General features: G+C 42.0%; 2 protein-coding genes across 3 annotated transcripts; one reads left to right on the top strand and one right to left on the bottom strand.

The window, feature by feature from the left end:
- Positions 1-815: 815 nt before the first annotated feature.
- LOC110849212 (steroid 5-alpha-reductase DET2) lies at positions 816-5,536 on the top strand. 2 transcript variants are annotated; one of them, XM_035851522.1, is made up of 5 exons: positions 816-2,059; positions 2,126-3,839; positions 3,926-4,047; positions 4,761-5,115; positions 5,183-5,536. In XM_035851522.1, exons 2-5 carry the CDS (start codon positions 3,576-3,578, stop codon positions 5,309-5,311), a joined length of 870 nt encoding a protein of 289 aa, XP_035707415.1. In that variant the 5' UTR covers positions 816-2,059; positions 2,126-3,575; the 3' UTR covers positions 5,312-5,536. The 2 variants fall into 2 exon arrangements, with proteins under 2 accessions (XP_035707415.1, XP_021952280.1); XM_022096588.2 differs by having other exon boundaries at positions 816-3,839.
- Positions 5,535-22,866, bottom strand: LOC110848998 (dynein heavy chain 3, axonemal). The gene is made up of 40 exons (XM_022096373.2): positions 22,663-22,866; positions 21,987-22,208; positions 21,755-21,921; positions 21,513-21,674; positions 21,248-21,446; positions 21,002-21,169; positions 20,744-20,933; positions 20,408-20,681; positions 20,080-20,341; positions 19,281-19,427; positions 18,906-19,156; positions 18,648-18,822; positions 18,428-18,582; positions 18,244-18,351; positions 18,062-18,174; positions 17,442-17,998; positions 17,177-17,380; positions 16,937-17,106; positions 16,384-16,864; positions 15,859-15,992; positions 15,353-15,785; positions 14,658-14,895; positions 14,557-14,579; positions 13,895-14,224; positions 13,265-13,603; positions 12,779-13,198; positions 11,488-12,710; positions 11,282-11,422; positions 10,910-11,220; positions 10,132-10,815; positions 9,841-9,980; positions 9,261-9,770; positions 8,121-9,159; positions 7,880-8,049; positions 7,147-7,691; positions 6,917-7,076; positions 6,459-6,859; positions 6,181-6,391; positions 5,993-6,106; positions 5,535-5,760 (listed from the first exon to the last, which is right to left on the bottom strand). The coding sequence occupies exons 1-40, from the start codon at positions 22,864-22,866 to the stop codon at positions 5,578-5,580; spliced, it is 11,958 nt and encodes a 3,985-aa protein (XP_021952065.2). The 3' UTR covers positions 5,535-5,577.
- Positions 22,867-23,116: the final 250 nt, after the last annotated feature.

Here is a 23,116-nt window from a genome sequence, read left to right as displayed (position 1 = left end):
ACCACTGCATGCATGCACTGCACTGCATGAATAAATGAATACATGAACATGTACACCCCACATACATACATCACTCATCAATAGTGGTTATCATGATAAGTGATCGTGATAAACACTATTAATTAATTATTTTAGTTTGAGAAACTCTACCCACAGCGAGTGGCATGTCAATTCGAATGTATTTTTGACGCTGAATCCAACTCCGTCAATGGTTTTGACCTGCGAGGCCCCCGTGACCTCGCCGTGACCGTGGTGTCCAAATCTGGCTTATTCGTGATGTCGCATATCAATTCGAATGTATTTTTGACGCTGAATCCAACTCCGTCAATGGTTTTGACCTGCGAGGCCCCCGTGACCTCGCCGTGACCGTGGTGTCCAAATCTGGCTTATTCGTGATGTCGCATATCAATTCGAATGTATTTTTGACGCTGAATCCGAATCCGTCAATAGCTTGGCGTTAATTGTAGAAGTTAACGGGGTTTATGGAACTTAACGGGAGCGTGAAGCGTGGGAATTTAAATAGTTAGCTATGCAGTTACTCCCACGCGACGGGAATTTAAGTAATTAGCTATTCAACTACTCCCACAGGGGGAATCAAATTTTACTGTGACCAGGTTAATTAAAATGCAGTATGACTTGGGCAAACCCTCAGTCTGATGTATGTATGTAGTATGACAAAGTCTCCACTGGGAATTATTTAAAATATAGTATGACGGATTTTTCGCTTTGGGCACACCCCCCACTGGAACTCTAGAACCCGGCCTTGGCCGGGCTATACGCTAGTATTTTATAAAATCACTTAAGAAACTGCCAGTGGGAGAAAAAAAATTGAATAACTTTTTCGCTCGATCGCATGAAGTGTAATTAATTACATACAGAGCTCAATTTATGCTTACGAATCACCATACGAGCACCCGCACCGAACCCGCCACCTCAGGTGAAAAGTAGTCATTGAAAATCCTCATTCCAGAGTCATTAAACTGGAAGTCAAGTTCGAACCCGGTCCCCGTATTGGCTGCGTCCGAAGTGAACCACCACAACGACGGAACCCTGATAAATATACCTCGTTTCTTGATCGTTCGTCGACTTGCCCATGATATCCGCGGTGGAGTCGAGCTTATCAAAGCCGTAAACTCCCAAGTAGTCGGCCCCCAGTTCGAAACCGCTGCGAATCTTAGACAACTCTGTGATGCGTGGGGCTGCGAATAATCCACTTTCCGAGTTAGAATACGATTCGTCCGGTTTGTTCCATAATTTGCATCGATAGTCCCACCACATTCGGTGGGTAAAATAATTTTGTAGTTATTACGCAGGAGGATCTTGGAAATTTTGGGATTTTGTGGTGAATTTGATATGAATAGATTACAATTACAGGGAATATTTTATAGCGGCACGACATGGACGACCCAGGTGTTACCCGAATTTGGTGGGTACTCCTCCCCCATACCGGGCATTGGACAGGCCTAGCCTACCAGGGGATACCAACTAGATCGGAAGAAGCGTATGCGTCCGTTCGAAAAATAATTGCAATTGTGTCCCCATCTTCGTAGAAATGGGAGTTCTCAGCAAAAACTTCATAAAAAAGTATGAATTTACAAAGTTTAAGGTGCGTTTATGCTTTCTGATAATTGTAGCGATCTCTTAGAGAATTGATAACCGACGGGTTTTTAGTTCCCGTCCTCGTTACATTCGCGTCGCCATAGCGGTCGCTATGCAATTCGCCATGCGGGTTTATGCATTGTTTCCTCCTTCATTTCACGGCACCTTCACGATCACCATGAAAGTTGAACAGAGTTCAACTTTTACACGGATGAAGGAGCAAGGAAATTTTTAGAAACCATTACAATTTTATAAATATTTCCATTTGCGATTTCAAAATTTCATAAAATGACTACAAAAGTGATATCTGCGCCCAAATCTCCACTGGATCTGGAAGAAAAATTAATTCTTCTAGTTCAGCAACGTCCAGCACTGTACGACAAGAAGGATCCTGCATACAAAAATAGAAACACTCGTGCGGTGATGTGGGAGGAAATTGGAAAGCTACTAGGAAAGACAGGTCAGTTTGTTTTACTGCAGAGTCTATATTCTCACTTGTATTAACTCTAAAAAGGCAATTTTTCAGAGTTCGATTGTCAACAACTGTGGACAAAATTACGCAGCCAATTCAGCGGATTCCTGCGAAAATTACGCAATCCAAGTGGAAAAGAGGACAAGCCACGTCCCTTCTTCCGGCATGAAGGAGCAATGCGTTTCATCCGTGACATTGTTGACCCGGATGAAAGGTAATAGTAGTTTATATTTAATTGAGTAATGAGTTGGTTAAATAATTTTGGTAATGAAACTATCTCTAAACAAACAGTACCGTGTCCAATCTCGTGACTGAAGATGATTCTTTTTGTTTTTTTGTTTTTGTTTAATTGGCATAATTGTTTTTGTGAGATTATGAAATGGCTATGATTTTTTACGGGTTTTTACTTTCCCTTCGATGACCGATAGCTAAAACTAGCGTTGAGAGAAAGCGATCGTAAAAACTACAGAAAGTGTAAACCCGTTATGAAGGAAGGAACGCTAACGCTATGGCGACGTTATGTAACGAGGACGTTAAGCATAAACCATACTTTAGTTAATTATTTAGCTAATTAGTTGATCCTTGATCCCTGGCAGCGGACGCACTCGCACACATATTCCATCATAATTTCATTTAAACTGTTTGTGAGCATTTTGAAAAATTTTCAAACACGTGTTTAGTTATTTACGTAAGGTTACATATGTACATGATCGGAGCGAAACCGCTGAAGTAATCGTGTTGTAAATAAGTGGGTTTTATATTTTTTATGAACAAGTTGTATTTTATGAATCGGTCACGCAATTTCCCTTGCTGATGATAGTGAGGATGAGCTTGGGAAGTAAGATGGGTAGAATTTCGCACGGTGTTTTTACTTTTTGGATTACCTATGCATATTGATTAGCTTACATCCACTGATGCACCGTCGTGCTCGCTCGTGATAATTGCTAGTTTTCACAACTGATGCCTAGTCAGTAGTCAGTCAGCAGTGGTCACTGTATAATTTCTAATCAAGGACCTTGATCATTTTCCCTCAGCCCTGAAATTGGCCATATAAACTGCTAGTCCCGAAGTTATATAATTATCTTAACGGGTATTTGAGCGTGAAATATTAAACGCAATCTGAAAAACATGTACATTGTTATATTGTACTGCACTCCCTGACATAAATCCAAACGTGTTGCACAAAACTTTGGTAATATTAATTAGCTGATATTGGTTGAGAGCTTAATAAAGAATTATTTGACTTGGTTTGTATGTAGGTTTGAAATCTGTGTACGAGTTTTGTTAAAATATTGAGCAATTTATATTAGCTACTGTTGTGCCTAGTAAATTAGTACAAGATATGCATCGGGACCTTCAATTTTGTGTTGACTACCCTGGCAAGCTCAGGTTCTCAGTTTGAGAAAACAGTTTTTGTTTCGATAACCAAAGTATAAGAATTTGTGCCAGCTAAAGAATCACTTGAAGCAAGAGGTCACCCCCAAATTCTTGACCACAATTAATCATGGAGCAAACTCGACTCCTTGACAAAACTCCGTTGTCCTTCACGTACGATCTGCTCTGTTCTAAGACGGATCAGGAAATTGTGACAAATTTCTCATGGGTCATGGTAGGCTTGATTTTGGTCACCATTGTGTGGAATTTGTTGGGAACAGTGCCGTATGGAAAGGCCACAGTTTCAACGAGGGGTAACAAGGAGGGATCGAAAGGGTTATCATCGTCCTGGAGATTTTGGGAGTATCCGATCAGTTCGAGGTTCACTTGGCGGGTGCGTGGGTATCGATAGCTTGGCACTAATAAAAAAATTTTAACAATGAAAGCAACAATGTTATCTTTTTAAATATATTTTTTTAGTTTGGCTTCCTTCCAGCTGTAATTGTGCCCTGGGTGATAATTCTTTTCACGCCGACGCCATATCTTTACAACGTTACAAATCTTGCTGGATTGATGATCTACTATCTTCATTATTTTAATCGGTAAACGCTTGCTTTTTTGGACTTTTTTCATGAAAAAATAAATACATTCTAGCCTCTTAACTTTGTAATAATATCAAATCAATAAAATCTTAGTTTTGTAAAAGAAAACGCACAACGGGAATGAACAAAGTTTCAAAATCAACGGTGCACCTCACGAGTGGAGGAGAAGCGTATGGTTGGAGTAATTTCCAAGTCTGAAAGTTCCCTCTCGCCTTGCAGAGTACATTGAATCACCCATCTCGAAACTTCGCATCGACCCTGTGGGGGGGGGGAGGAATCGACATCAGGGTTCATAATAGTGGAATGTTTTACATTTCTTTTTCTTCGTCTGATGGCATTTTTCAAATTTTTTGGTCGGGCGCAAGGTCCTAAACATCCTTTACCATGGAGTGTGGTAACCTTAGGAAGACTGGTAAAGGATGTTTAGGACCTTGCGCCGGACCAAAAAATTTGAAAAAAATACCATCAGACGAAGAAAAAGATGCAAAACATTCCACTATTATGAACCCTGATGTCGATTCCTCCTACCCACAGGGTCGATGCGAAGGTTCGAGATGGGCGATTCAATGTATTCTGCAAAGCGAGAGGGAACGTTCAGACTGGGACACACTTCTCCACTCGCGAGGAGCAGCCTTAAATGATTTCATATTCAAAACCCGAATACAAGAGAACGTTAACAAACTATTCACAATTTTTGTAAAATTTACCTTCAGCTCGGTAATTTACCCCTCAAGAATATCTGACCATGCAACTCCCTGTCCGGCCTGGTTCATCCTTGGTCCGCTGATCGTCACCACGGTACACACTTTCTACCAGGTCCATCATCTCGCCAACGTACACAAGCCTATGGCCGTGTCCTCCCTGACTTTTGTGGCGATCGGCATGAGCATCCTGGGGGCCTGGCTGAATACCCGGCATGACTGGATTCTGACGCAACTTCGAGCCCGAGGAAAAGGTTATCAAATTCCGGAGGGGTCGCTCTTTGAATACGTTTCATGTCCGAATTACTTTGGGGAGTGTTTGGAGTGGTGGGGCTTCGCATTGGTGACGGGTGGGGGACGTCCTCAGGTATAATTGGTACATATTAAATTGACTGAAAATTTGTACTAGTCGTGAATCGTGATGCAATTGATAGGTTCTGTTTGCCATCTTTTCCACCGTGTTCCTGGGATTCCGAGCGAGATTTACACGTAAATGGTACCACGCCAAGTTTGGGGCCAAGTACCCCCGTGAGAGGAAAGCTATGATCCCCTTTGTCTATTAAATATGCATGATTTTTTTGTGCACGTCAACAATTTATATAAAAACCTCAATTTATGCTTAACCATACCGGTCTTAAATTTTAAGATTATATGTACCAAGTTTAGTTCTTAAAATTTCTCAAAATTTTAGGTCAAATTAGGTACTTGTTGAAATACAATTTTCTCTAAATATGTATGCTCTTCTTGCTTATAGTTTAATAAAATAGTCGATAATCATTACATACAAATGTCGTCTTAATAATAGTAACGGAGCGTATTTAATACATAATTATTCGTCTAATTGGCACAGGGCTGCCGTTCCCCGATTTATCCAGTGTTGCTGCGGCAGGTTGGAGAGGAGTCTGATGTACAGGAGGAAATTGGATGAGTGACCTGTCGTCGACAAAGTTCCGTGACGAGCGCTGGTTCTGTAAAGGGGGCATTCGTAACACGGTCGCGGCACAAATTTAGTCTGCGGTGAAAAAAATGCATTACATTTGTTATATAGTTTAGTATTTTGCGGGTTTGCTATATTTTTGCAAGAAATTCTAGAAACTGCAAGAAATATGAGCCGTATGAAATATAGCGGTGGGGCGTAGTTTCTTGCGCCATGCAATTTTTGCAGGTCAAATTATCCGCAAAGAAACCACTTTCTTGCCGTTATTTTTTGCAAGTGATCACTTGCACCAGAAACTTAAATTCACCTTCTGTCCAGGTCTCAGCCAAATCACGGGGAGCGAATCGTACAAAATTTTAGGGTGAGATTCCACCAATTGTCTAATCTGCCTGTCCCAACGACCCGCTTCGAGGAAAAGACCCTTTAAAAAATTTCAAATATTTCAAATATTTTCAGAAATTAAATATTTGCATAATTAATTGGTTTAATTCCTACTCGAACATACGCCCCATATTTGGGAACGGCTTCGACACTTTTTTCATGAGGAGTGACATCATACTCGAATCCCAAGAGGTCAATCGGAGTTTTATATTTCCTCGCATAATTTTGTAGCACTCCGGTCAAGAAGGATTGCGTAAAGAAGAATCCCGACAGCCAAAAGACCACGGGCGGACCGGTGTTGACCCATTGTTGAAAGAAGGTAAGCCTAAAAAAAATTGGAAATTTTAAATTCAAAATTTCCTGAAATTGTTTTAACTTAAAACTGTACTTACCTTTCTATCAAATCGGTCACATAGCTTCCCAGCCGTTTTTCTGACGGGTATGACTTTGTTGCCCATGCGGATGGAACTTTTCCTTTGAGAACGGCTTTAAAAACGTCCTCCAGCCCGGGCGACATCACGATCTGACCTTTAATCGCCCTCTGTAAATTTTGTAACGATTCTCGCACAACGTTTATCAACTTGTTGAAACGGACGAGCTCCTGGCGTAACACGGTGTTCATAGAGTTCATGTAAACGACGGGGAATTTCTTCGAGACAACGTCCATATCGTAATCGACGGGAAGTTTGGTCAGGATGTCTTGCGAAATGTCGAACACTTTCGAATTGGAGGCAGAATCTTCTCCGGAACCGGGTTTTAACTCGATCTGCGTCAAGAGTGCGCTCTCCAAAAGCTAAAAAAACGAAGAAAAAATCATGACATGAAAATTTGCCAAGAAAACTCAACTTACCTGCACTGTTTCTCGATTTCCTCGTGTAATATTGGCATTTTCATGCAATCCAAACACTTGCGGGTTCGAGTTGAGTGGCAAGGGTCGAATATATTGGAAGCACGTGCTGTAATCCGCTTCTCCAGGGACGTAGTAAATCCCACTCGATGAAAGCGGGTAACTAATCAAGCAATTAATTAATTAATTAATTAAATTCCAAACTACAAAATAATTAAGTAACCATTTCTCACTTGTCTTTATCAACGACGTCCTTATTGTAAAAGATTGAGAACAAGCTGCTCAGCAACCTCATGTCCTTATCATCCGTCACCCTCCCCCCATAATTACACTCGGCGGTGAGAAAGCTCAAAATGTCGAAGGGAATGACGGGATATTCGATTAAAAATAGATGCAACTGCATCAACGAGATGCGTAAATCGCTTTCTGAAAATTCGTTCAATTCGTTCCAACCCAACGGACCGAATTTTCTTCGGCCTTGCACAACCGCGTGGAAAAAGCAAAGTCCGAACAACATTCTGTGCCAGGCTCGCGTGTTTGTGGGCACAGAAGCGAAAAATTTTGGATCATTGAGCGGAATCGAGGTATAAGTTCGGAGCAAGTTGGCCCTCAATTCTTGGGGAGGTTCGTTCGTCATTTTTACAGAGTTTTGTAAAATAGTGACAGGAAAGTGGGGGCTGGGGTAGGATGTCAACCAGAGGCGGAAAGCTGGGTGGGTTTCCTCCGTAGTGATGACGTCTTCGCAAATTGTTTCCAGGACGGGCATCCATTTTGTGGCCTGGAAAATGGGAATGGGAATTAAAAGAAATGATAATTGGGAGGATTTTAGTCGGTCAACTTTGCAAACTCTGAGAATTCTGGGTAAAACAGTGGTTAAGTACCGTTTTTGACGGCAGTGGTCACAGATTTTTGCACATATTTTACCCAGTTTACAAAGTACTCAAGATTAACATGAATTATTCTTACCAAATGACAGTTCTGCAGTAGGACCCAGTTCCCTTCTAATGCACACTGTTCCACCACCTTCCGTGCAATTGGACCCTGTCCCTGACCCAGGCAGATGGACTGCAACTTGTTCGGGTAGGGAAATCCTTTGTCGGACGCGAACTTAAAAAGTCCCAAGGTTGGGTCGGCACCTGGACAAGAAATCCATAAAATTCAGCCATCTCTCAACACACCTAACCCTCATTTACATATGCATAATTACCCGGCGACAACACAAACACCAACGGTGTCGCAGCATTCGAATCATTATAAATCGTTTCAAAATCATAATTCGGTGGTTCGATGAACTCCCTCCCAATATTCCTCCCGATAAAGATCTGCACCGCGGGGATCAACTTGTCCGGACGGAAACACCGGAGAATCACCAACCTCTGAATATCGCTCATCTTATCGAACGGTGCGGGAAACTTGACCGTTTGCGGGTCCGCATGATCATACAACTTTTTCCAATGGTTGACATGTTTCGTGACATGGTTACTCAACTTTGCAAAGGGTTTCATTTCACTCAACTTGACAATCATGTCCCACGACTTGGCCGCTAACCAGTCCGGCGCTGGGTTTGGGTGGGTCGAATGAGAATGATGATGCTTATCTCCGGATGATGATTCACCCATTAACAGAAATCGCCACGTTTCCATATCAAAATCACCCTTTTCCTTCATCAAGGCAACGCAAAAGACGAAACAGAACGCGAGTCTGTCCTTCTCGAAGAGAGAGCGGGACACATTCCGGTAAATGGAGGCGGTAAAATGCTCGTTGATATAGTTCGTCCTGGTCGCCAGGTCGCGGGACGGTTTGCTGTTCGATATGCTGGCTGAGTACAGGTTGACGAACCAGGTGAAGGAGTACTGATACATGGGATCGATATTGGCCAGCTCGGAAATTGAGAAGAATAACGTCGACCCATGAATTGCGATGGGACGGAAGCGGTTTCTCAGTTCTTCAATCTTTTTTCTTGTTAAAGTTGCGGCTTTTTGTTTGGCGATGATTTCTTCTGAGATGTCTTTCGAGTCGAGGAGCATTTGGATGGCGGCCTCGTCGTCGACGATGTTGCCTTCGAAGGAGATCAACAAGTGGAGGATTTTGTCCTCGATTTCCTTCATCATTAATTTATTGTTGACTCCGTCGAGCTCGAGTTGAACGCGTTGTTCTTCCAGGACGGGGTCTTCTTTCGCCGCGACGACGCCGAGGAGCTGGTCTTGCAGGGCGATCGGGGTGACGATGAAGTTCACGAGGGTCACCTGGGGTAATAGAATTTGCATATATTTTTGCAAAACTTTCAATCGGAAATTTATAATTTTGGGAAACTTTGACCCCATTTAATTTTGATGTGTGACCTCACCTTGACCGCAGTTTCTGGCAAGTAGTGTGGATTCCTTAGCCTCGTAATCACATAAAACCGGAAGTTGACATCGCACTCGATCACTTTTTCACCAATCTGCATGCACAAAATGCCCTCCTGTTTGAACGTCTCTTTTAGCAGGATGGGTTCAAAGGCGGGGTCAATTTCTTCCCCGACGTTATCCAGCAGAACGGGAATGCCTTCTTGAATCGAGTCCTCGACAACTTGGATGTAATCCGCGTCCGTCAATTTTATAACGCGAAGGCCGTTGGGCGCCTCTAATCGGCGAATCCACTTGCTCGCGATGGCCTGCGGGTCGATGATAAGCGGCCAGCGGCGCGCGTTGAACATGATGATGCCATTATCGATGGAATAAATATCGATGGGCAGGCCGGCCAGGTGCCACTCACGAATCTCGTCGGGCTCGCCTAACGTCGCGATCAGTGAGAAGGGCTCGGCACACGGGATTTTCGCGGAGGTGCAGAGATGCAGCCAGTTTTCGATGCAGCCCTTCAGAAATAAAGACGATGATAAAAAATGTCAAAATATGTGCATATTTAAGTTAGAAAATGCGATTTACTTGTCTATAGTCGACTCCAAACGGGCCAAGGTAGGCCACCACGGCGGAAGCTATTAAAATATCGCCGACTAAATTGTGCAGTCTAATATTCAGCATGGCGACACCTTGCTCCCACCGCGACTTCTCACCACTCAGTCCATCTGCACATGAAAATCAAGCATATTTATTGTGCAAAAAACAGGTTGACAATTTGCAACAATTTTTGCAACTGTGCAATAAAACGGACTCTTAATCGTGCCCCAATTTTTACAAAGTTTACAAAATTGCCCCGAATTCACCCCTCCTCCTCACCAATCAACTTTTGCGCCCTCTCCAAATTTGCCAAACACTGTCGAATATGCTCCTCCAACTCTTCCATCATCCTCTTCATCGCCATATATTCGTCATTCAGCTCCTGCAACTTTTCCGCAAGGAGTCTCAACTGGGCCCGTTTTTCGTTCAGCTTATCCATCAGAATTTGCAACTCGCTCTCCGCCTGGGCCAACTTTGCTTTCTTGGGGGCAACATATTTCGTCACGCGGTCATACACCTCCATCGCCTTGATCCACTTGCACAGCCCTTCACACGCCGTGGAAACATATTTTATCTTTTCGGGAACGAATTCCTTTGCGGGGAGAAATTTTTCACGAATCTTTTTCATCACGGGGATCGGAATGTTGTCCTTGTCGTATTCTTTCAGGGCGTCGAGAAACTTCATGTTGCTCAACATGCGGAGAGAGGCGGCCCAAAAGTCGTCATATGGACGTCCATTCGCATCCACTTTCTTTTCCGGTTTGATCCCTCGCATAATGCAGACCGCTTCGAGGACAAGTTTCACCGTGTAGGGGGGATTTTTCATGGATCGGACGATCGCAATGTCGGGCGTGGTTAAGGTGTCGAGGGCAGCGCGGGCCGCGTCAAGGGCGGGGATCGCTTCGGCCAGGTCAATCTCGCAGTCCTGCTTGATCGCTTCGGCCACAGCGGCGGCAGCGTTGGCTAAAAATACGTAAATATTTATGAAAATTTGCGATTTTTCAAATTTTGCAAATAATTTCATGGCAAAAAAATAATTGCTTTATGAATGACCAACCAATCACTTCTTCAGCGGCGACGACTTCCTTAATTTTTTCCACCTCAGCCGTTTCTTCCGCGATTTTGATCATAAGTTGTTCCGTTGCTGCTGCGGTTTCGAGAATTTTTTGCTGTAGGACTTCCAACTCGGCGCGCATCACGGCGACCTGTTCCGCCGCGAAGGCGAGGCGTTCCAAACCGTTCAGGTAGCGTTGTCTGGCAGCCTCGATTTCGGCACGTTTCTTAACAATGAGGTGTTTAAAGGTGAACATGAGTTCCATGTAGGATGTCGGGGTGACATAACTCTTACGGTGGAGATGGTTGTAAAATCTGGACAAGAAATTAGTTACCAGACAATGCAAAAAAAGTATGAAAATTATTTTTTACTTACTCTTTCGCCAATTTTCGCACAGACTGATGAAAATATTGGCACATTGAGACACACGCGATCCGAATGTCTTCCTCTGTGTCTAAATTGGCTAAAAATCTCTGCGCAACCTTTTCCAATGCTTCGTCCGGCCATTCGGTAAACCTGAATTTTTACATAATTAATTAACCATCGTCAAAATTTAAATAAAATAAATTCAGCTCGCTCACATGTCAATCGTGCAACAATTAATCAACGACGGAAACATCCTCAACCGTTCCTTGAACACATCTCCGACCGGCGACATGGCCAACACGACATGCAAATTAGTTCGAACCCTCTCAATAAAAAAGTTAAACAGTGGCAACGGCGAGTTATCAATCCTCCTCCCAATCGCCCTCGCCGTACGTTGCATGACCCCATAAATCTCCCCAATTTCATCCGGCTCAAATAGATCCGGAATATCGCCCGTGTTCAAAATCATGTTAATATCCTCCATATACGACTCGTCCTTAATTTGAGTGTCCGCCACGAGAAAAACGGTCGGCTTCCCATCATTTCCGGCATGTTTGAGCACCCTTTTTAAATCCTCACGCCACTCATTCGTCCCATAATTTCGGCTCAGTTCGATCTGAATGAGGTCAAATCCTGCCAAAAATGCGGCCATTTTTGTCCAACTTTGCCTCCCACAGCCGCCCACGCCGACAAGCAGGGCATGACCGTTGTCTTGCTTGAGGATGCGAGAAATTCGAGAAATGTGCTCGATCGCAAACTGGAAAAAAATTATCGTCATTTGTCTCCTCGTCACGGAATTGTACTCGGTAAGACGACTCTCCAAATAGTTGCGGAGTTGGGTCAAGTCGACAATCTCGTCGTATATCTTGTCCGCTTGGGAGTCCATGAAGTCGCCAAATATTAAACCGCGAAGGTCCACATCTTCCACCTTTTTACCTTCGGGGACTAAATGGCCAAACAGTTTTTGCATGTCTTGCTTGAAGTTTTCTTCTACGGTGGAGGACGTCAACTTAAAAAATGTGGTGCGATCCTTCTCATCGACGAGACGGTCGTAAAAGACACGATAAACTTCGTGAACCCAGAGTTTCATTACTTTCGGGGGTTCTTTTAAGTGTGTGGCAGGAACGAGAAGAACGCCTCGGATGACTCGAGAGAAATCGCGGAGGTTGAATAAATAGTGGGATTTTGCAGGAGTGGGGAGGAACAGGGACATCGCAGACTTGTAGATTTGCATGGTCGCAGTGATCATGGGTCTCGCCCAACGGACCACGCTGCTGTCGAACTCCTTGGCGAAATGCCAGTCGACGATGGAGGTGAAAATTTTCTTGAGAGTGTTATCATCAAAAGAGTCGATTGCGAGGATGCTCATGTGTCGAACTAAGCGAGGCGTGATGTCGTTCCGTCCACCACCCGGAGGTCCCATGGCACAGACGAATAACTAAAAATAATAATTAATTAAGTAACTAACTGAACTATATTTAAATACGTGCACAGAATACTATTTACCATGTCGATAAGTGAAATTGCCGTGTTCTTCTTATCATACCAACTCCCGTGATCGAGCCACTGGCGGATAAGCTCGAGTGGAGGTTGAGCTCCGTACATGTCGGGTTGCGGCATATTCAAATCGTCGACAAAAACGACACACTTTTTCCCCCGAATTGGACCAAAAAGTCGCTTCTTCCTTCTATCCAACTTGCTCATGATGATGTTCTGCGTTAGATTGGCGGACGTTCGAGCAGAAAAGTTGATGATGTTTGGAATGTATTTCTCTTTTGGGAGGGACATCATGTAATTTTGCGCGATGGCACTTTTCCCCGTTCCTGTCGGACCGACGAACATGAGGGGAATGTCATTGTTCAGATAAGCCTTTAAGAAATACATTTGACGGGCGGTCTCGTCCGTGGGAATGATCAGTTCATTGACCTTTGCAAAATTAGAGCAATTAGTTAATTAGTAAAATAGGTAATTAACTTTTGCATATTTGCATACTTTTGCATTCTCCGGAATTCTCAGCATTGCCTTGTCCACCGTTTCCATCCAGACGACCCACGTATTGTTCTTTTTGTCGCAAATGTAGTCGAAAAGCGACCCCTTTTCCGGTGGCATTTGGTTCTTTGTAAGCTTGAAGGATTTCGCTCTTGGAAAATCCTTATTGTTTCCGACAAGCACGGAGCGAAGGTAGGAATCGAATTGTTCTTTCGACTTTTGGACCAATGTGGCCCCAAAACTCCACACGATGCAGAAAACGAAGCTGCACTGGAGCCAGATATTCCCTTCGTCCTCGGTGGAATCTTCTTTCAGGCAGGTGCGGAAAAGGCGGACGAAATTCTAAAAGAAAAATAATTGGTGTAAGTAATTTTTTAATTTAAGAGGGAACGTAATATGTTAATTGGCCCTGGAGGTCATGATTTTAAAGGTCAATGTCATCAAAATATCTTATGCCATCATCTCCTGTGTATATTTGTTACCATCAACCAAAATTCATAATAATTCCCCATCATAAGTTTAATTTCCTACACGTCCAATTAGCGCACAAAATAAACTAAGACGTCAAAAAATTAACTCGTCTCTCATCAAAAAGATCGCTCCGCAATTTCATGAATTTTACGTATTTTTTACCTGAAATTGGTGTAATTGCGACGTTCCGATGAAAGTTTGTGTCTCGGGGCGTCGCAGGAAGACGAAACAAGCAGGAACCAACCACTCCAAAAATTCCTCCAGAATTTCCTTCTGCTCTTCGCTAACCGTTTCTGGAAGGGATTGGATATAAGAATCCTTCAAAGTTCGCCAACCGAGTTGTTTCGACTCCATGTAAATCATCCCACAACGCGACACGGTCGAGGGAGAGGCCTGCTCGAGGTCGGCCGCTTCGAAGAGCAACGTCATCAGCGGAGTCATGCGGATTATCTCGCCGGAAATTAGGCAAAGACGTTTGTGGTTGTCCAAAACCTGGGGACAAGCAGGGATGCGTTTTAAATTGGGACAATTTAAAAAAACCAATTGGATCATTTTTTTAATGATTGATGTGACTTTGTTCACGGGACAATTATTTTGAATTTGGTTGTAAAATTGGGACAATTGATTTTTTGCATAATTCGTCTAACTTTGTTCACGGGACAATTCATTTTCATTTAGTGATAAAGTTGGAACAACTAATATTGACTATAAAATTGGGGCAATTAATTTTGCATAATTGATGCATAATTGCATAATCTAACTTTGATCACGGGATAATTTTCATTTAGCTATAAAATTGGGACAATTATTTATTAATTATTTACCGTGTTCATATTTTCCACCCAAACTGTAAATAACAAAAGGACCAACAATTACCCAAAGTTTAGTTGAATAACTAATTATTTAATTAAATAATACTACGTACGGGAGTCGACCGGCCCATCGAACACGATCCATTTCCTGTCGTCATTCGTGGAGGAGGCCATTTCCCGAAAAATGTTGGGCACCACGCCATCCGACCACTCGAGGAGGTCGCCTTCAAAGAAGCCGTGAAGCTGGTGCATCGTGATGGACTTGGGGTTCACAATTTTGTACTGAACACGCTTGCCGATAAAGCCTGGGGTCTTGTTCTCTTTTATTTCCGTCAAGGCGGCGGCGAGACACTGGAACCAAATTTATTGAGATTAAGTATGCGAATTGTTCGGAATTCGCGAAATTTTCACCGAATAACTAAAGAATTGCTGGATAATTAGTAACAAATTATTTGCGAAAATTATTTATGAATTATGAAATTGGATTGCTTTCTCTGAAAAATCTACACAAAAATTAATTATTTCGCCTGTTTGAAAATATATAAATGACGTTAATGACTCTCAAAATTTTTAATTATTTAAATCTGACTAATACATTACGTAGTACTTCTACTCAAGTAAGTTAATTCCTCCTTCAATTGAATATGCACGAAATTAGCAACATTGTATTGCGTCTTCGTAAAAAATATGCAAAAAATATGCAAAAAATATGCAAAAATCTGCGAGTTAGGTTCTTTACACGTAGCTATGTTTTGCTGTACCAACTTTGAACTTTCACAAGTTTATGAAATTACTGATAGCTTCCTACCTGATAAGCACAAGTCTTTCCCCCCATCGGATCCCCCACCAAGATAACACCATGTCGGGCCAAAATCATCTCATAAATTTGTAGCGTCTTCTCAATAAAGTAATCCGTCGGTTGCAAATTCCTACTTTCGCAAACCGTCTTTAACGTCGCGATGAGTGGGTCGAGTTCCGTTTGGACGATTTTCACTCCTCGAAACAAGTCTGAAATAAGCCCTTCGCACAGGGGGACGTCGTATGGGAGGAATTTGGGCAGATTTATGCTCTCAATCGCTTTCAAGATCAGTTTGTCCTCGTCCATGTCGGGATTTTTGTTGCGCGCGTGACCCGTCGCGACCAAAATGGCCTTCATGGCACGCATCCCGTAGTCGTAGTGCTGTTGGGAGGAGAGCTGTTCGAAAAATAGGTGACACAAGGTGACCATCTTTCCGGCCAGGCTGTAAATTTAATGGGATTTACATATGAGTATTTATTTTAGAAAAAAAATTTAAAATAGAAATTTATAATCACATTTTTCCATTCGCGAATCCCAGCGCAAACAAGTGGATTTCTCCGATGAGTCGAAAATCCGGCACCATCATTGCCACCGGTCGGAATAATACCTTCATATTTTCAGGGAGTTCGGATCGACCGGTGTATCCAGGCTGGAAATAAAATGGTAAATTTTAATTAATTGAAATTAAATAATTATTTAATTAAAATAGATTCACTAAAATTTAAATACAAATAAAAATTTGTACTCTGAATTTAAACACGTTTAGAATTTCATGACACAAATAGGACACAAATGTTATAAATAAATACACTTTATTAATGTAATGCCAGATCGACCACACACCTAATTACACCTCCAAGTAAGTCATAATTCTATAAACTTTACTCAGGTCGCTTAACCATGAACACTTTTGTAATGTAATTAAACTCTGTACATATGACAAAATTTCTAAAAAGCTGTGTAAAACGGAAATCTCTGGAGGATTTTAGAAATTTTAAAAATTGGCGAAATTTTAAAATTTCGCCAATTTTTCTACTTACATTCATGGTTATGATGGCATTACACTCCAAATTCACGGGTAGCTCGAGCCCTTCTAAAATACAGGTGGGCATCTTGGATGCCACGGCTTGCTGCACGGTCCACAACTGTTGCGCAATAACGCTCAGAACTTCGGGGTCCATCCGGTTAAAGTCGTCGAAGCAGAGCCACGCTCCGGAAGAGGCGAGTCCCCGGATGAACCTGCCGATCGTGGCGACACTCAGGTCATACGAACAATTGAGGACGACACACTGTTTGGCAATCGTCTTGGTCAAATCCTTGGCGGTTTCTGACTTTCCAGTGGAAGCGGGTCCGACCAGGGCGCCGTTCAGGTTGAGATGATAAGCTCCAATGAGGACGCGATAACAGCGGTCGGTCAGCGGCGTGATGACGAGACGAGATGGGTTTCCGACGTATTCGTAGCCGTAGTTGACGTTCGAATTCAGCATGCGCAGGACGACTTGGAAGTCTTCAAAGTAATAGCTGGGAAACAAGTATTTATTGCAAAAATTATGCAATTTTTAAATTTTACAATTTTGCAATAAATATTCCCACCGTAATTGCGCAATCCACAAATAATCCGTCTCTGTCTGCACTTTGTTGGCGATCAGCTCTTCTAAAACGTCCCTCGCGTGTACGTCAACTGTGACCAAAGCGCCCAGAATTACTCTCGCCAATTTAGGCAATTCTCCACGAATTACGTCGATCGTATTGTCCAGATGGGTCTGAAGGATTTGATTTAGCATAAAATCCATTCATTAAAAAATATGTAAATTTTCTTGGTAATCAACTTACCACCCATTTCGCCAAATAAGTCTGAATTCCTGCCGTCGATCGGATGAAGGCTTTATGAACTTCATACGTCCAATAAATTTGGGACACGCAGAGGACAACTTGACCCGGCCATTTCAACACCCACTCGGACCTCGACGTGTGCATGAAGGCGTCTTTCGCGTACGTCGTGATATTTCGGAGCGAGCTGACCATCGTCTCCTCAACCTGGCGAATTAAAAAAAAATTGCAAAAATCTGCAAAATTTCGCAAATACGAAAATTCGCACCTGTGAAAACCACTTTTCCACACACCCCTTCACACCCCCTGTATCAACCGGATTACTAAACGTGACCCGTTCCCCCTCCGCGCTTAACATGCCAAACGCTAACATCTCCGAATCTATGCGAAGCTCGCTAATCCCTTCAAATACTTTGTTGAGGAAGGGTTGCACTTTGTTGGCGTCCTTCGTCTCGGCCAGAATGAGGACCATTTCTTCATTCGTGAGGAAAAAGAAGCGAGGAAAGAAGACGCGTTTCTCATCCAGGTAAATATTCAGGCCAAAAATGACTTTCTCCAGGTACGCCGTGCATTGCAAGAGTTGCTCCCAGCGCCCCAGCTTCTTCGCCATTTCGAGCGCGTTAACTTGCGATTCCAAATCGAGCATGAGGTTTCGCCAGGTTTCGTCGACGAGCATGAAAAGTTGACCCTCGTCGGGAAGGAGGACTTGGATGTCGTCGGAGGAAAACATGTGTTCCAAGTAAATCCAGCGTTTCTGGACTTTGAGCCATTCGTCCATCGTGTTCTGGGCGCGGACGAGGGTGGCTTCCCAGTCGTGGACGAGATCTGGGGGAAAATTTGTGCAAAAATGTGTACACAATTTTGAATATGCAATTTATTTATACTTACCTCGATGTGGTACGACGAATCGGGACCCTTTCAATATCCGGGTGTCGACGATGTGTCGATTTAAGAGGAATTGGATATCGTCCGCTTCGTGGAGAATGTTGGTTTCCGTCTCCCTGTAAAAATTTTGAATTTCTAAATTATTAAAAATTTGCATAATCCATGCAATTTTTTATGTAATTTACTTGTAGGGAAGATACTCAATCTTTTCGACTAGCCAAGCTTCCTTCATTTCTTCCACCGTCGTGGCGAGTAAGAGTTCTTGCGTGGCGCAGAAACTGATCTCTGCGAATCTGAGGGTTTATTTAGCATAAAATTAGTATGCAAGTCAGATCGGAATTTAATTATATCAAAATTTTATATTCTCACTCTTCCATGTACGGGTCGAGATCCATTTTTAATATTTTTCTTAAACTGCTTCCCGTGTCAGGGATCATTTCAAGTCCGGAATATTCCGACATTTGAACCCAATGTCGCAACCGCATGGCAGGATTGCACAGGATTCGCATCACAGGTAGATTAGCCTACGTAATTTGATTAATTTTCCTAAATTTCCAAACTAATTTTGAATTTTATTCTTAATTCGTACCCGAAATTCTTTTAATTTCTCAAGTGCTAAATTACAGATTTTAAGTGGGGGTGGAATTTCCTGTAAATTATCTTCATCATACAGAAGCGAAATCGGGATGTGTTTCTCCTTCGCTTCGAGCTCTTTCTGCGCTTTGATTCGACTTTTGAACAGGGCTTGAAGATCGATAAGTTCTCTGTGCAGAAGAAAAAAAACATGCAAAAAATATTAATATATGTGCAAATTATGTACATATGTATTAATAAATTCTGCCCATACGCGTAATAACCCTCCGTCTCGACATCAATTTTTTCCGCATCGAGGTCAAAATCACCGTCCATATACTTTCTCTCGGCCCGTTGCCATTGTCTCGTAGTCTTAAAAAGTCTCGTGTACGGTTCCAAGTGCAAATTTATTTCGTCAATGTCCGCAAACTGGGATTGATTCAGTTTGAATAAGGTTTCCTCCGTATTAATCCAATCGATGCCTTCCTGCAGTTCGTCCACGCGGCGGCGAACGTAGCGCAAATCCTGAAAATACATATGCTATTGACTTAAAAATCTAGGAATTTGCGAATTTTTTTGCAAATTTTTTCGCAAATTTTCCGGAAAATTTCTAACACCACAAACATAATTCTGCCATATGTCTCCTTACATCGCAATAATTTGGAACCTCCGCATAATCTCCATACCGGCCGAAATCTTCTTTAACGCGACGCAACAATTTCTTCAAGTCGCCCTTCATCTCTTCAATCTTTTGATAAAGTTGTTCCTCAAATACTAATTTCTGGTCTTCAATCATCTACAATTAAATTATAACAGCCCAATTATAATACCTAATATTTTACATTTTAAATTAAGCCAGCCAATTTACAAGTCAAACAAAACTACAAAAGCATGTCATGTTAAAACACATTTGAAAATTAATACTGGATCCGCATCATAAAAGTCCCACAAGAAAGAGTCCGGCTGCATGTGCAGAATTATTTGTTTTAACCACACAACAATTAATTAAAGTTAACGTCCCATGGGTTTTAAATTTAATTTTTTATTGTCTCGACTTAAAAAATGAAGATTTTATTGCATCTAAAAATCGATAATAATGTTTTGTTTTGAAAAGTTAGGAGGTTAGAATTTTGATTTTTTTCTTTCATGATAAAATAGAAATAAAATAGATACAAATCATACAAAAAAAAATAAATATTTTCTCATGAAAGAAAAAAATCAAAATTGTAACCTCCTAACTTTTCAAAACAAAACATTATTATCGATTTTTAGATGCAATAAAATCTTCATTTTTTAAAAAACTACAGAGATGAACAGATTTCAAAATCGCAATTTGAATACATGGAAAAAGTAGAGACACACAAATTTAAATTCAAAACCCACATGCTATCGACCCTTAAAGTTAGCCCCGCATCGTAAAAAATCTCAAAAAATCTTATTTTACTCACAATTGCACTCTTTTCAAACGCTGGTTGTATCTTTCTCAACAATTTATGCGCCGTGACGGCCAACTCCATATCGTCCGCGGAAAGAATGTAATAGTCCATGAAGGCCAAAACCATCTTCAGCCCTTCCACGATGTCCTCCTTGAGGAGGAGGAGCAACACGCCGCGAGCCTCGTCGATATATTCCACCAACTCCATCAGCTCCGCCGTGGTGGCTGGTTTTCTCAAGAGACGGTCACGTATCTCTTTGTAACCCGTGATAATTCTGGAGTCAAAGGTCAAGGTCATTTTGTTTCCGTAATATGACCATTTATCTATCATTATTTATTACGCGTGATGATGCGCCCTCAACCATTTTGTTAAATGCTCCGAAATGATGTTCTGATGACTCTTGCAGCCATCGAGCAGTCGTCCGATAACGTCTTCATTGTTGACTTGGAGCCAGCCGACGAACTCATTTTTCGGAATAGTGTACATTGATTGGCTCAATTGTTTGAGAAATGCGGACTCCTTGAATCCAGCGTAGAAATTGTTTTCCTTCGAGGTGACGAAAGCCTGCAGTCTGGTGCGGCCGGAACCGTCCAGAAGAATTTTGTATTGGTCATCTTAAAAAAAGTAGGATACAGAAAATTAGCATAAAAAATTTCGCAATATGGAAATATCTCACAAATTCGATCCGCCACGTTTTGCACGTCACTCAGCCACTCTGCCATCACGGCGTGGAAGCGTTCCGTCATTAACTCGACGAAAAAGTTGGGGATGACGATGCGACAAAATACTTTGATTGATTTCTCTTCATCTCCCCGACTCCAGAATAGTTCGGCTGCGTCGGGAATGTTCTGCACGACGCTGACAATCTGGCAAAAATATAATTTAGTTTTTAAATCCTCATTTAAATTTTTAACTCGTAAATTAATTTGTGAACCTCGTCAATCATCTTTTTAAAACAGTACATCCATCCTTCCACCGGCGGAGCGAAGGTGACACGGGCGTCGTCAATCGCAGTATCGACTAAAATTCGGGGAAGGTTTTTCTCATAGTTTTCATACGTGGAGACAATCTCTTGAATCGTGTTCATCGCCCAGGCCGTCCCCTGATCAGTTTAAATTTATAAATAATTGTAATTATAATTAAATTAATTCTGATTTAAAATAATTAATTTCCTCCTCACATCCGACACAATCATGTGCGACGCGCACTCCATGATGAGTTCCTGCTTCGACTTGTTTACAGATTTCAGGGCGTTAGCATTCTGAAAAATTCTGACCAACTGAGGAATAAATTTCTGGAGAAACATGTCCCCATTTGAGCGAATCTGGTTCAGGATGATATCTCTCAACTCGATGGGTCGCATATAGTTGGACCCTCGGCTAAGAAAAAAAAATATGTAAATTTGAACACTAATACCAATTTCTTCACTATTTCCTTCCACTCACATTTTGATCTTATCGGGATAAAAGAGCTTATGCGTGTTCATGAGGTCCCTCATTTTCAAAAAGGTTCGAGACACGATGGGATACAGGATGCGGAGCTGTTGCGCAATAATGTGACGATTGATTCGATACGTGTCCCACCATGGCGGCGGTGAGGCGGAGAAGCTGGCAAATTTTAAGGTTATTATTCGCCCTAATTTTTTGCAATTTTTTTTGCAAAAATTTTTGCAAATTATTTAACTCACAGAGGAAACTTATCGACCAACACGTACGGATCGACATATCCTGCCGGCGGGATTAGGACAAAGTTCAAGATGGTTTCGTGCAGGACAAGTTCGTACCGTTCTTCAACTTCTCTCGCTAAGGCACGAAACAGCTGGAGGTGTTTCTTCTTGTAAGGTCGTGGAATAAGCTGGAAGAAAAAAAGATAAGGTAATTAAATTTAATTAAGATTAATTAATTAATTTGCCCCCTTACCGATGCGATCCTTCTCAACCAGCTTTTCTGCATCGGCACGACCGGCGCTGCTTTGACGCTGTCCCTCCGATACTCGGCAAAGTCCTCTTGGGTGAGAAATGCCTCCAAATCGCCCCCACTGCCGCCCGCCGCACCCTCTTTTTCCTTCCCAGCTTCGATCTCTTTCTTATAGACGACATCGGCCACGATGTTTTTGACCTTTTTACCCCTTCGAATCACGACCTGTAAAATATATGGGTAGTTTAAGGAAAAATAGGCTAAAAAATAGGGTGACCATAATTTTGTCCTGACTAAAACGGGGACATTTTAGGCAAACAAAAATCTGAATAATATCCAGTAGTGCTTGAAACGAAGATTTTATTTTGCATGTTTCATTCCGGGTTCATATTTGATTTTGATTCATATTTCATTCAAAGTATGATTCAGGATCTGAATCTGAATTTCAGATATCACCGAATTTTGAGAAAAATACAGGAAATTAAGTTAATACATGTCATGCAAAGTCTATACCTCCAACTTTTTCACACAATCGGGAATATGTTGGCGAAAAGAGGGAGCTAATTTAATTTTTTGTCTGTTTAAAACCGGGACATTTCCGGGACGCCGGGACAGGTTTTTAAAACGCCGGGACATGTCCTGGCACCCTAATAAAAGCCTAAGAGTGAAAAATAATTACCTCATTGTCTTGGCGTTTTTTCTCTTTGATAGCGTTATACCGGAGGAGGGGGTGTTCTGCCCAGGGGTCATTTTTGAAACAGTGGATCGTCGGATGTGGCGCGGGGGGAAGGTCGAAACTTGGCTTGTCCTTGTCGCCACGAGCAGGACGCCATTTTCGCCCGGTCGTGGCAGAATTTCCGCAGCTGTCGCTACGTTCAGACATTTGGTTGAAGAACACACTTGGTTTATTTAATAATTGGTCAGAATATTTAGTAAATTGGGGACGAAATAAAAATTGGCATTTCTCCGGGATAAAAAATTGTCCGGATGATTAGAAGAATTTTAATTATGAAATTAGCGTTCGTAGCAACTGTTTTCCAAATTACGATTTTATTTAGAAGTAAAATCTCAATTTTCTTATCTTGTGGATATCGATCGGCTAGCACAAAATAAACAAACTTTCCCTGCATGTT

This window comes from Folsomia candida, unplaced genomic scaffold, assembly GCF_002217175.1.
Source record: "Folsomia candida strain VU population unplaced genomic scaffold, ASM221717v1 Fcan01_Sc004, whole genome shotgun sequence".
NCBI classification, from domain to species: domain Eukaryota; kingdom Metazoa; phylum Arthropoda; class Collembola; order Entomobryomorpha; family Isotomidae; genus Folsomia; species Folsomia candida.
This window is presented reverse-complemented; position numbering and strand designations above follow the sequence as displayed.